The sequence below is a fragment of the Macrobrachium rosenbergii genome, chromosome 22 (assembly GCF_040412425.1).
Source record: "Macrobrachium rosenbergii isolate ZJJX-2024 chromosome 22, ASM4041242v1, whole genome shotgun sequence".
Taxonomy (NCBI): domain Eukaryota; kingdom Metazoa; phylum Arthropoda; class Malacostraca; order Decapoda; family Palaemonidae; genus Macrobrachium; species Macrobrachium rosenbergii.
Genome location: NC_089762.1, coordinates 20,625,399 through 20,640,137, shown reverse-complemented (window position 1 = coordinate 20,640,137; position 14,739 = coordinate 20,625,399). Strand labels below are relative to the sequence as shown.

General features: G+C 37.0%; 1 protein-coding gene across 3 annotated transcripts in view; it reads left to right on the top strand.

The window, feature by feature from the left end:
• The window catches only part of obe (obelus), a 437,154-nt gene that overhangs the window by 341,345 nt on the left and 81,070 nt on the right, over positions 1–14,739 (top strand). For all 3 annotated transcript variants that reach the window (XM_067124317.1, XM_067124318.1, XM_067124319.1), the window contains exon 35: positions 1,012–1,144. In XM_067124317.1, coding sequence (XP_066980418.1) covers positions 1,012–1,144 — 133 coding nt within the window. The remainder of the gene's footprint in view (positions 1–1,011; positions 1,145–14,739) is intronic.

The following is a 14,739-nucleotide window of genomic DNA, read 5'->3' as shown; positions in this document are numbered from 1 at the left end:
TATTAGTGTGGTCACCCTGGAGCTCTGACAGACCCATGGAAGGTAACTCCTTGAGGACTCAACAGCGACTACCAAAAATAGGTTTTTCCTACGTCAAACCCTGTTTTATGATTACATAAAGAGTCATGCAGTTAACCCTTGCAGACTCCTCATGGTGGGGAGGGTGCATGCCAAAAGTCTTTTGTGATGAGACACTACTGACTTTCCACTCTGGTGCTTAACAATTTCTATTATTGCTGGCCATAAATTTATTTTTTATAGCAAAATACTGATTTTGTTCTTATTTTGAAGCTGAGTAATTGTAAAAATGTTTATATGTTTAATAATAAAAAGATAAAAATTGAAATGGCATGTTTAATTTAACAAAATAGAGAAATTTCTTTGCTTTTAAATGAATATTTATAAAAATTCTAATTGAGCTTAGTACACTAGCTCTTTCGCATCATGATATAGTGCATAAAATTTAGTTCCCAGTGACATATATTTCATTGCTATTTATAACTGCCATTTCATATATAGAAAAGTTAGGAAAAAATAGCAAATATGTTCGAATCTGCTTATTTAAAAAAATATTGATGACTATTTTATTTCTTTCCTATTTCTGTGGATGTGTCATTCAGATTTACAATGGACAAAATTTGTGCAAGATCATTTGACACCTCTGGAATCTCAAAGGGTTAACTCCTGAGATATGAGGGACTGTATGCACTTGTACAAACTTGCTTGATATACCCAATCTTTTAATTTTCCAAGTGTACTGACATGTCTGGGATTCATGCATAAAGAGTGAATAGGTTATGTTACTTTTTGAAAAAATTGTTTAATCATTTGCAAAGAAATTTGTTTTTTCCATGATTATCTTATTTTGTATAAAACTGTAAGAGTATGAAATCCTGACAAGTGACCAGGCTGTCATTTTTTTAGTACTGTGTAAGAGATTTATTTTCAACATAAGATTCAAGAGAAAGATGCCTTGTTCCCTAGGTAATATAATATATATGTTGTTTTCAGATGTTTTACAGATGATGGGACGAGCTGGTCGTCCTCAGTATGACGATGAAGGTGTTGCTGTAATCCTTGTTCATGACCAGAAAAAGCATTTTTATAAGAAATTTTTGTATGAACCTTTCCCAGTGGAATCCAGGTTAGTGAAATCATTCCATATTAAATCTGCTTGCATTAATTTATTTTGCAAATTGCCAGGCAAGTGATGTGAACATCTGTTAATGGATGAGAGAATAGGTTTTGAAATTTGAAGTCTGTAAATGCCCAGAAGCAAATAAGGTCCTGGGCATTTACAATACAGTCAGTCCCCAATTATCAGCGGCCTTGGTTATCAGCGATCCGGTTTTACGGCGCTTGTCTAGTGATGACGATAACCAGATTATGAGCGCCGATAACCAGGGATCAGCGCTATTATCGCTGACTTTCAGTTATCGGCGATTTTCGGTTATCGCCACGCTGTCGGGAACAGAACCCCTGCTAATAACTGGGGGCTGCTTGTGTGTGTGTGTGTGTATATATATATATATATATATATATATATATATATATATATATATATATATATATATATATATATATATATATATATATATATATATATATATATATATATATATATATATATATACACACTGGTTGCTTCAAAATTAGAGCCCCCCCTCCACAGAACAAATGGAAAGTTATGAAGTTTTCTGCTATAGCCTATCTCCAAGTACATTATTTTAAGTAATGCAATACACTCCCTGAACACCTGAATTAGCCCTGGTCACGTACCAGCCCAAACTACATCCCCATAGCTTTTACCCACTAAGTGGGTAATTAATTGTCAGCGTCACCAACGCTTATAGGAAAATCTTGTCAAATGAGTTACCTGAAGTAGCGTTGGCAACACTCTTGCAAGTCCCAGCCGAGTGAGGCCGAGATCCCCAATTGCTTTTTGTTCTCCATGCTGTGTGGGTGTGTCCCACATCAGGCAAACTTTTGGTCATTTAGCCCGACCCCCATTTAAGAATTTGGACATCAGGTCACGATTTGGACTGTTTTCATCGCATTTTCTCCTGGGTGGATACATTATTGATGGGATTTGGAACTTCTCTCCCGATTTTGACTTTGGAAAATCTTGTCAAATGAGTTACCTGAAGTAGCGTTGGCAACACTCTTGCAAGTCCCAGCCGAGTGAGGCCGAGATCCCCAATTGCTTTTTGTTCGCCATGCTGTGTGGGTGTGTCCCACATCAGGCAAACTTTTGGTCATTTAGCCCGACCCCCATTTAAGAATTTGGACATCAGGTCACGATTTGGACTGTTTTCATCGCATTTTCTCCTGGGTGGATACTTTATTGATGGGATTTGGAACTTCTCTCCCGATTTTGACTTTGGGATCGGTACTTTGGACTCGATTGGATGAATCAAACAAGAAGATGTCGCTGTCTGCTAGCCCCGATACTTCCTCTTGTTTTACATCGACGATAGAGCCTTCTACTGCTGGAGATGCTGACGCTCATCGGCCCTACACATCCTGCAAGCGTAGGATGCGTACTCTCAAACACGATCAACATTCTGTTTGTATTTTATGTAGGAAGATGCAGTGTAGTATCAGTCAGATAGGCGGTGAGTCTTGGTCAGTAGATCAGGTGGAAGAATTATTAAAAAAGTTAGAGGACAAGTTACTAGCTGAGTATGTCTAGACTATTTTTCTAGCTTTATGACTAAATTAACGGAAACTAGAGATAAGGATAGTAGTAATAGTGTTATAGATACTAATCGTTCTTTTTCAGTCCCCCTGCCTGTTCCAGAACCAGCCCTAATGGGTACGGGGGGTCATGGAGAACTGCAAGCCTCGAAGGTAGGATCTGCCAGCCACCCCCCCGGCACGGAGCAGGCAGTGTTGGCAGCACATTTCCCCCTTTCCTCTAAAAGCATAAGTTCTAAGGTGGATTTAGAATTAGGAAGCACTCAGAAGAGTAGGAATTCTAATTTAGGAAGTACAGGGTATTCAGGAAGAGTAGTTGAACGTGCCGTCTTCTTTGGGTTCAGGTTTGGTTGAAGCTCTTCGTTGGGCGAGTCGGTAGAGTTGTGCGCTAGCACTCGCTAGGCCCGAGTTCGAGTCTCCGGCTGGCTAGTGAAGAGTTAGAGGAATTTATTTCTGGTGATAGAAAATCATTTCTCGCTATAATGTGGTTCGGATTCCACATAAGCTGTAGGTCCCGTTGCTAAGTAACCAATTGGTTCTTAGCCACGTAAAATAAGTCTAATCCTTCAGGCCAGCCCTAGGAGAGCTGTTAATCAGCTCAGTGGTCTGGTAAAACTAAGGTATACTTAACTCAGGTTTGGTTGAGGTCGCTAATGTTTAGGTCTCTCATTCACATCAATCGTCGGTTTTATTTCCTGCTTCATGCTTTGTGCAACAAAGGTTTCCAGATCCGTGGAGGGTCGTTCAGATTTGGTTTCTGATGCATCTGGTTCTGAATTTTGTTTTCCTAGAATACTCCTCCTTCGAAGGTTCATTTTCTTTCAGGGGTTAAAATTTCTTTCGTCTTGCAATGGTGGTAATTCTGGCCATCAAATTTTTCCAATATTCATGATCATGTCTTAAAGAATTGTCTGATTTTGATAATGTCTATCAAGATTATCAGGGGCGGGGGAAACAGAACCAGTCTATTTTCTTTGAAATCTATGGCCTCTTCGGCCGCTACGGAATTTTCCCCCTTTTCCCCATTTTCTTCTAAGCCTTCTTCCATTGCTCTTTTCAACCTTCTTTTTCGGTCCGCTCTTCAGAGGGCTCTTCGCAGTCTTTGTTGCTCATCCTGTTTTCTTGGCTTTTAACTCAACAGAGCAAATGCTTTCTTGGTTCATCCCTGTATATTAGAGCTTCAGCGGCTCCCTCTCTCTCTTCGGGGTTAAGGGAAGGGGTACTTTTAACGGATCCGTCGTCTTTATCACCTTTTGCGAATCCTGTAGTTGCTCAGGCATCCAATCTAGTTGCTTCTCAGGCGTTTGCGGAGGCATCAGCAACTCCTTATTTTCATTCTTTACGGGTTCCTAACCATAATGTATCTGTGATTCTTGCGGATGCTACGGCAGTCGGCGGTTCGCCTGCACCAGCTTTCAGTGTATCAGCACCGATAGTTTCCTCAGCCTTTCCATTCTCCAGGATAGCTGGTAATTTGCCTTCCTCTGTTACCTTCGGTTTGGTACCTTGTAACTTCCCCTTCGAAACTCCTTTGAGTTCGGTCCGGTTGGGACCTTCTCCATCTGTCCAACGTCGGAGTTACGCGCCCCGGTGGTTATTTCGGGTATGGCTTCTTCCTTCTTCCCTCCTTCGGCGTCTTCTTTTTCAACTTTCCTGCAGGTTTCTTTGTCCCTCTGTCTAGGCATCCATGTAGGTTCGGGGTTGATTCCGGGTCTTCAAGGTCTTCGGTTCCGGATTCCCATTCTCATGCGGTTTTGATACATCCGGATTTGAGTGGTTCGGGTGTTGCGGCCTCTTCGCTCTCAGGAGTGGGCGTTGTCCACCCAGGTGTGGCCGGCCCAGGTGTTGCGTCATCCTTGTTGGGTGGTGCAGGGTTTGCGCAACCTACTTTGGTGCCTCCAGGATGTTCGTGATTGATACGTCAGGTGTCCATCTCACGTACCCAGGTGTAGCGAGTTCCGGGTTTTCGAGTTCGGCATTTGCTAGGGGTCGGCCTGCCTCTTTCCTGTTCCAGCTCGGTCAGACCAGTCCGACAAGGATTGTTCATTTGAAGAAGAGGATCTGGTACTGGATATTAGTTCTCCTTCAGCTAATGAGAATGAGTATAAGCGGATGGTAGACTTCATCCTCACTTATCCTCAATCCAAGGTTCCGGAGGAGCCTACACTACCGAATCAAACGATGTGCGAGTCACTATATGTGACAGAACCGGTAGTTGCTCAATCATCAAAGAATCTGGTCTGCTTTGGCCGTGTCGGGCAGGCATTGAGGGAGGCAGACGTAGGTTAGTGGCTTTGATAGGGTCGAGTAAGCAGGATTCAACCTTGCTTCCAATTCAGGAGGGGGTTTTAACAAGGTAGCAGGTAATCCTTCTGCGGGTGTCAGGGTTCCTCTCAACATATCTGTTGAGGCTCTTTTCTCTCGGGTTCCTTCGTCATTGTTTGGTCTCAGTTTCATGTAGGGAGGCTTGTATCTTAAAGGACACCTTTTGCAGCCATTCGGAGGCCTTGTCCCACTATGTGGATGTGTCCGGGTTGATAGAGTTTTCTCAAACAAGATGGATTTACTCCCTCTGATCCGGTACTGCCTGACACCTCATCACTTCGGTATCAATGGGGCTGACATACCAAGTTAACATTTCACCTAACTGTACAACATTCTTTGGCAGAAGAGGAGGGACTTCTTTTAAAGCTTAAATAAATACCTGTTCTGAATTACTTTTGTTTTTGTCCATATCAATTTTAGTACATATATATATATATATATATATATATATATATATATATATATAGTATATATATATATATATATATATATATATATATATATATATATATATATATATATATATGTATATATATGTATATATATATATATATATATATATATATATATATATATATATATATATATATATATATATATATATATATATATATATATATATATATATATATATATACAGGCAGTCCTTGGTTATTGGTAGGGATTCCGTTCTGGGGTGTGATGATCACCAAAAATCGCCACTAACTGAAAGCACCGATTTTCAGTTATCGGCGCCTCTGTTACGTATGTATTGGTGCAAGATAATTGGGTATTGGCGCCAGCACATACCTAACAGAGGCACTGATAACCGAAAAGCGACCGAAAAAGCGCTGGAAGTCGCCGATTTTCGGTTAGTGGTGATTTTCGGTTATCATCACACCCCCAGAACGGAACCCTAAATAAATAACCAAGGACTGCCTGTTATATATATATATATATATATATATATATATATATATATATATATATATATATATATATATATATATATATATGTAATATATACTAAAATTTATATGGACAAAAAGAAAAGTAATTCAGAACAGGCATTTATTTAAGTTTCTCTCTGAGTACAGACAGTCCTCGGTTATTGGCGGGGTTCCATTGCCGACGGCGTGACGACAACCGAAAATTGGCACTAACCGAAAATCAGCGATAATAGCACTGATCCCCGGTTAGCACCGCCGATAATCGGTTAGCGGCGCTGATAATTGGTTAGCGGCACTGCCATTAAAAGGCGATCAGCGCCGTTAACCGGTTATCAGCACCGATAACCGGTTATCAGCGACGAAAATCTGGTTATCGTCGGCGCTAGACAAGCGCCGTAAAACAGGATCGCCAGTAAGTGAGGCTGCCGATAACCAGGGACTGCCTGTATTTAATAGTTTGTGTGGCCTCCAGCTGCCTGTACCACAGCCTGCATTCTTGAGGGGTATTTCAGCAAATCGCAAAAAAGCTGAGACTCAAACTCCATTTCCCTGACCACTTTGGTCACCTCTCTTCGCGGGTCGTCGAGGCTTGGTATACCATCATAATTCACTGTGCACACTTCAACATGATCCTTTAAGATATTACCAATGTTTTCACACACACTTGGAAATTCACTTGATGAGAAGAAATTGATACCACTGTTTCGAAGCAGCTCCTGTGTCTGAAGAACCTTGAAACTTGGTGCCTTATCATGCAAAAATGTGACTTCTTCAACAGATAACACATTTTCAGGATCTTTGAGGAAAGGAAATATCCACCAGTAAGCACAGTTTCTCTGAAGTATTTGCCATTCCATGACTGTCTTTTTTCCTTGATGATCCACATTAACCATTTGGCTGTGAAACAGAGAAAAATTCCCAAACATTCAGGAAATTTCACAACTTGGCGATAGCGCATGTCATCGCTGATATCATCCAACTTTGCAGCCGAAATGATGTCATTTTTATGATTTGGCTTCCTGATTGTGTAAATGAAGAATTCATCTGATGCGGCAACATGGAGAAAGTCAGCTTCATCCCAATCTTTAAGAAATAACCACAAAACCATGCACGGTCTTCTCTCTGTTGCTGAGTGATGTTGGGCTTGCTGATAACATGAAATGGATTGATACCAGATTTTTTCAAGTCATGATATACAGCACTATAACTTCTCTTCTTTCCCCTTTTTGTTTCTAGTTCAAGCGCCAGTTTACGTAAAGACTTTGTTGGTCTACCCACTGCCTCAGCTATGATGTCTTCTGACTCCTGAGAAAGGACTTCAGGCCTTGCAAGATTCTCACTCTTTTCGCAGTGACAGCCATATGGATTTCTGTTCCAGTTTCTTTTAACAAAGGATTCATCTCTTTTAATGTATTTAGCTATCCAGGAATGTGAAATGAAGGATGCGCCAGCATCCCTGGCCTCTCTGAAGGTTACAGCCCAGATTCGGTCAATCCGTCTGATTTCCTTGGAGTCGTTAACCATGTCTGTATCTAACTCCGTCACTCAGTCTGAAAATACAAGAAATGTAAAATGAAAAATAGCTTAATAGAAACTTGAAATAATGTGCTTGGAGATAGGCTATAGCAGAAAATTCATAACTTTCCATTTGTTCTGTGGAGGGGTTTGACTGGCGATTTGTATATGGGTGACGATATCCACTTATACCTCACTTGCTGGCCGCGTGGGTTAAATGTATAACCGTAGTCCTGAGTTCTTGTCCTTCGCTGGTTCGAGCCCACGGGACGACGAACTTATTATCAACTAAAAATTCCCCTTGGTAACATATATGAAAATATATTATTTCCGAGGTAGAGCGAATTGGATATTAAAGGACGTTTGTAGCTTACTGATTATATATATATATATATATATATATATATATATATATATATATATATATATATATATATATATATATATATATATATATATATATATATATATATATATATATAATATATATATAACTATAGTATGAACTTGCATGATTAGTAGCATCAATTCACAGACACACGAATTTTTCATTGGAAACTAACTAATGGTCATACATGAGTTTTTCACAGACACGCGAAAACTGAGAAACCCAGCAAAAGTGTATGTTTAATTTTTTATGTAATTTATAAGTTTTCAAGCTTTTATGTGTAAATTATATATTATTAAAAGTAATAATTTTCTCTCTCTCTCTCTCTCTCTCTCTCTCTCTCTCTCTCTCTCTCTCTCTCTTCTCTCTGAGAGATGAATTTTTATGGTACATATATACAGGTATGTTCATTTGTATGATAAATAAACTTTTTACCTAATAATAAGTACAAATTGTCAAATAGTACGATTAATAAAATTAAATAATAATAATAATAATAATAATAATAATAATAAAAATCTGTAATTACAAAATTCGTATTAATTTCAACAAACAAATTCTTCCCTCATCTTTTGTAAGAAGGAGGTGGAAGGCAAAAGCTGTCAGACATGTCATTTAGCATGACAAGAAGGGGAGTGCTGCTAATCAGTGGTCAAATTTCTCTCTCTCTCTCTCTCTCTCTCTCTCTCTCTCTCTCTCTCTCTCTCTCTCTCTCTCTCTCTCTCTCTCTCTGTCCATAATAATTCATAAAAAATTTCACTTAAGTAAGGGCAACTGTTATCTCTCTCTCTCTCTCTCTCTCTCTCGTTCGAAGTTAGCCAACCTACGTATTACAGCACTGTTTCTCTGTATGTCTTTAACTGTACAATATATAATTTTGAATTGATCTAATTTTACCTGTACCATTTACAAACTGTAAATGCACCGTTCTAAAACATAGAGACATAGAGCATTTCAGAACATAGAGCAATTCAGAACAAAGAGAAAGTGACAGAGTAAAGAAGTTTTTAAAAATGAGATTGAGAAGACTTCTAAAAATAGATCGGTGAAATGGGGGAGAGAGTCATACCATTTATTTCTTTTTTTTAAGGGTAATGTATTAAGCTAACTTTTAAATGAAAATACAGTAGCTTTTATTTCATTTAATAGTTAGTTCAATACTGAATTTCCATCTTTTGATATCTAACGTCAGAATAACTCTCTCTCTCTCTCTCTCTCTCTCTCTCTCTCTCTCTCTCTCTCTCTCTCCGTATTATTCATAAATAATATAACTTGATATTTTAAGTAAGGACGATCTCTCTCTCTCTCTCTCTCTCTCTCTCTCTCTCTCTCTCTCTCTCTCTCTCTCTCTCTCTCTCTCTCTCTTGTGTGTTATTCTCTCAGTCTCCGTAATAATTGATAAATAATTTCACTCTCTTAAGTAAGGACAACTCTCTCTCTCTCTCTCTCTCTCTCTCTCTCTCTCTCTCTCTCTCTCTCTCTCTCTCTCTCTCTCTCTCTCTCTCTCTCTCTCTCTCTCTCTCTCATAGTTAGCGTTCACACATTTTTACAACTTATTAATTCTCTGTTCGTCTTTACCTGTACCATAGACAGTTTAAATTGATCTAATTTGACCTGTATCGTCTACAAAGTGCAAATGCGCTAGTGTTGCAAATACGTTGTAAAACATAGAGACATAATAGCTAAGAGTTGTATTAGTCAAAATATAAAACACTGTTTGTTCATGAAAAAGCATTTCAGAACAAAGAAAGAGATGCAGAATAAAGTTGTTAAAAAGAGGTTGAGACGATTCTAAAAATAGATCGGTTGGAAGGGGAGAGAGAGAGAGAGAGAGAAATTCTCTTCCAAATCTCAGTTTTTATGTCAACCATTTATTTCTGTTTTTAAGTGTAATGTATTAAGCTAATTTTTAAATGAAATTACAGTAACTTTAATTTAATTTCAAAGTTAACTTAATAATTTAGGAGCATGATTAGGGTCATATTTAGTGTTTAAACTGTAGAAATAAGCATTTATTATAATTTTTAGAGACCATGCCAAACTTACGCGAAAATTCACCCTGTGCGAGGGGTTCTGGAACCTAACCTCGCGTAAGTTCGGAGTATGACACTGTATATGTATATATATGTATATGTATATATATATATATATATATATATATATATATATATATATATATATAATATATATATATATATATATATATATTATATATATATATATATATATATATATATATATATATATATATATATATATATATATATATATATATATATATATATATATATATATATATATATATATATATATATATATATATATATATATATATATATATATATATAATTATATATATATATATATATATATATATATATATATATATATATATATATATATATATATATATATATATATATATGTGTATATATATATATATACATATACATATACAGTGAACCCCCATATTCGTGGGGCTGACTGCGTGCACTGCAGAACCCCCCACGAATAGCTAAAATCCGCAAATACTTAAAATCCGTTTAAAAACACTTAGAACTGCCCATTTTGATAGTTTAAACACAAGAAAAACCCTGTAAAAATCCTTATACCTGAGTATTTTAATAGTTTTATCACAAAAAATGCATTTATTCATGAAAATTATATGAAAATACAGTAATTAGTGAATATTTCTCAATGAAAAATACCGCGAATGGGCGAATTTTCCGCGAGTAATGGCTAGATATGTTCCACAGAGAAACTCGCGAATGCATGAGTCCGCGAATCATAAGAACGCGAATACGGGGGTTATATATAAAACTTTATCACATACACAATTGTTCTGTGCATTAGTAGAATTACTAAAAGGACCTCATTCAAACTGGATGGTATCTAATGGGGTATTTATTCAGAAAAAAGTTACAAGCTTTGTTGGATAAACACTCCTCATTATCAAGTATCCGTACAATTACCAGACTCGTAGCCCAGCTGTATTTATATCTGTGTTCTGGGCACTTTAATCCTATACAGCAAACCCCCCGTATTTGTGGACTCACCTATTCACAGATTTCTCTATGGAACATATATATGCATTATTTGCTGAAAATTCTCCTGTTCACGGTATTTTTCACTGAGAAACATTCACTAATTACTGTATTTTCATCTCATTTTCATGACTAAATGCACTTTTTGTGATAGAACTATTAAAATTCTCAGGTATTGCTCGAGTTACGATAATTCACCGTACGATAATTGGATTTTGCAGTGGGGTAAGCAATTACTACCAATACAACTATGTTTTTAAAATATTTTAAAATTTCGTGCAGGCGCAGGCAGCAGCATACAATCAGGCAGCAAGAGAGACGAAATTATAATAGAACAACTTCTTTTCCTCCATCTCTTATCCCATCTTCTAGTTAAAAAAAGTAAAAGAGAATGATAAAAGTAATGTTAGTAACGTTATACTCTTGCGTAAATGTGTACAGCCATAAACAACCAACCGAGAAACTGTTGTTTTGCTTATCACCAAATCGGATAACAATAGCCGTTTTGCTTGTATTTCAACCATTGTATGGTAATGCACAGTCACTGTAGGTTATAGTACAAATGACGTTAAGCAGAATAGGACTGATATATTTTTATATTCTACCCTTATCCGATATGGATAAAAGATTGGCAAGGAAATGTACTGCTAAATTTCAGCTGCAAGTTGTAGCTGAAGCTGAGAAAACAATGTTCAAGCTGCTAATGACTATAAATTATCATGCATTGGCAACATGAATGAAACTTGGCTGTAATTAAAATTGGAGAGAAAGTATTTTAATCAAAATATTGGGCATGAAAGAACACATTACTGCTATTTTTACGCCGATAAATGATAAATACGTAAAGCTTGTATTATGATGAAATCAAGTGAAAATAGCGAGTGGAATCTTGAGTTTTTTTTACACTAACATCCCCAAATGGCCAACATCATCGACTCATCTGTTAACAAAAAAAATAGCTAAATTAATTTCACAACAAGAAATATTTAAATTATGTTTCGACTTGAAAACACTTAATGTTACAAAAAATAACCTTGCCCCATATAAATAAAGTATCTAGAGATTCATTTACACTAGCTAGAAGCAAGAAAAGCACTCTGAACTGAGTTAAATACAGCAAAATAAACACCACTTAAACGATTTCCAAACTAAAACATTGATCACTATGATTGCAATTTATAATACAAAAGCAATATAAGAATATATACAATATTATTGGATACAGTGAATTAAGGCATAACTTTTTAAAAGATCCAATGAAAAGATGCATATTCATTATGTTGATGTTTGTATAATACGATTTGTGAACATAGAGTACAGTATAATGTAGGCTACGCTACCGTATATGTATACAATATACCATAGTGTAGGCTAAGCTAATTCTTATTTGTTATTCAATTTCTCTTTGTATTGAATTATCATAAGTCACTCTGCATGAACCTCCAGAATAAGCTGATATTAATAATTGCTATACCATGTACTGTATGTATAGAGTACATTTTATATTGTAGGCTAGGCTACCATATATGTATACATGGTACCGAATACCCTAGTGTAGGCTAGGCTATACTCAAGATACGTCTTTTCCAACAATTGAAGGGTTTTTTTGGAACCTAACCCCATCGTAGGTAGGATAATACCTGCATAAGCATTTTAGTTTTATTGTGTTTGAATTATCAAAATAGGCAGTTCTAAGTGTTTTTAGAAGGGTTCCAAGTATTCACAGGTTTTAGCTATTCGAGGGGGGTGTGGTACGCATCCCCCACGAATACAGGGGTTTACTGTAATTGCCTAGCTGCTCCTGTGTAACCCCCACCCCCTTGTGACCTTGGCCTTTCTCTGCCCACATCCAGGTGTTCGTGTCCCAAAATAGTTTTTTATTGCTTTGATGTGTGCCCGCTCCCACCAATACTTAGGGTATCCTAATCTCCTAAAACTCTCCATCAGGTATTTGGATACCTTAAGTATTGGTGGGAGCGGGCACACATCAAGGCAAGAAAAAACTATTTTTGGGATAGGGAAAGGATAGAAAAGGAACATTTGGTAGGGAAGAAAATAATTACAGTCCCGGACAACAACTCTATTACACCCATCAGCAGGAAGCTAGATAATTTCAAATTGATAGGCAGCTATAAAAACACCATTAGGAATAAAATAGTTAAAAACAAAAAGTCGGTAGAGGGGGGGGCAGAGATTTGGCAGCGTGTCTAGACTGTAAAGATGGGTACTATGGCGAAACTGGCAAATCCTGTAAAGAGCGAAGCCAACAACGCTTGCAGAACATAAGGCATTATAATCAGACATTGGCAGTTGCCAAACACTTGGGAAAATGACCATAAAATATACTGGGAAAATATGAGTTTTCTGTACAGGAACACCAACAAAATGGCCAGACTGGTTGTAGAGAACGCCTTCATAACATGTGCTAACAACAAAATGGCAGGGAACACCGGAAAACGGCTTTGAAGACAGCATATGAAGAAAAATTGTACACTCCACAGTAGCAAGGAAACGAAGGAAAAACGCAACAGGACGCACAGGAAACAAACACCTGGATGCGGGCAGAGAAAGGCCAAGGTCACGAGGGGTGGGGGTCACACAGGAGTAGCTAGGCAATTATAGGATTAAAGTACCCAGCACACAGATATAAATACAGCTGGACTACGCGTCTGGTCATTTTACAGATACTTGATGACGACTGTTTGTCCAAGAAAGCTTGTAAATTTATCTGAATAAATACTCTATTAGATACCATCTAATTTGAATGAGGTCCTTTTAGTAATATATATATATATATATATATATATATATATATATATATATATATATATATATAGATAGAGAGAGAGAGAGAGAGAGAGAGAGAGAGAGAGAGAGAGAGAGAGAGAGAGAGAGAGAGAAAGAAAGAGACTGCAGACTGGAAAATTTATATATATATATATATATATATATATATATATATATATATATATATATATATATATATATATATATATTATATTTCTTCTTCTTTTTTAATGTGCTTTTTCCCCATTTTGTATGGGGTAAGCACGATGCCTTCTTTTATATACAGGCAGTCCCCGGTTATTGGCGGGTTTCCATTCTGACAGCATGACGATAACTGAAAATCACCGCTAACTGAAAATTGGCGATAATAGCACTGATTCCCAGTTATCGGCGCCGATAACGATAACCAGGGATTGGTGTCGAAAATCCAGTTATCGTTGTCGCTAGGCAAGCCCCGTAAAACTGGATCGCCGATAACCAATGCTGTCGATAACCGGGAACTGCCTGTACAGTATAATATATATATATAGATTGGAAATTTTGTAGCAAATTCACATTATTAAAAGAGTACTTGTTGATATACGTATTAAAAGTGGCAATTAATCTCTTTGATATAGGGAGTGAAATCAAAGTGCTGTCTGATAAAGGAGTATCACTGTGATGAGTTGGATAGCAAATTCACATAATTGTACCTTGAAATGAGCTGAAATAACAAGAGGGCGCATAGTATTGCTTTCTTTTATTTTTCTTGTGGTCTCAGCTGAATTTATAGCCACACACTATTAAGAGACATACAAGTAAGAAAGTTGTTGTTGATATAGAAATTAAAAGTGAACATTAATTTCCATGACATAGTGAATTCTCTGTACTTACTTGTAGTGAAATCACAGTAAAGTCTAATACCACAGTGCCAGTTGGACCAGCGGAGTGCCTGACCATCAGAAATGGTGGATTATCAAGTAGCCCTTAAAAAGAATATTGTATTTAATAGAATTAACTTGCCATAGACTAAACATACCACTGTTCTTTTTTGTGTTAATCTTAGAATAACATT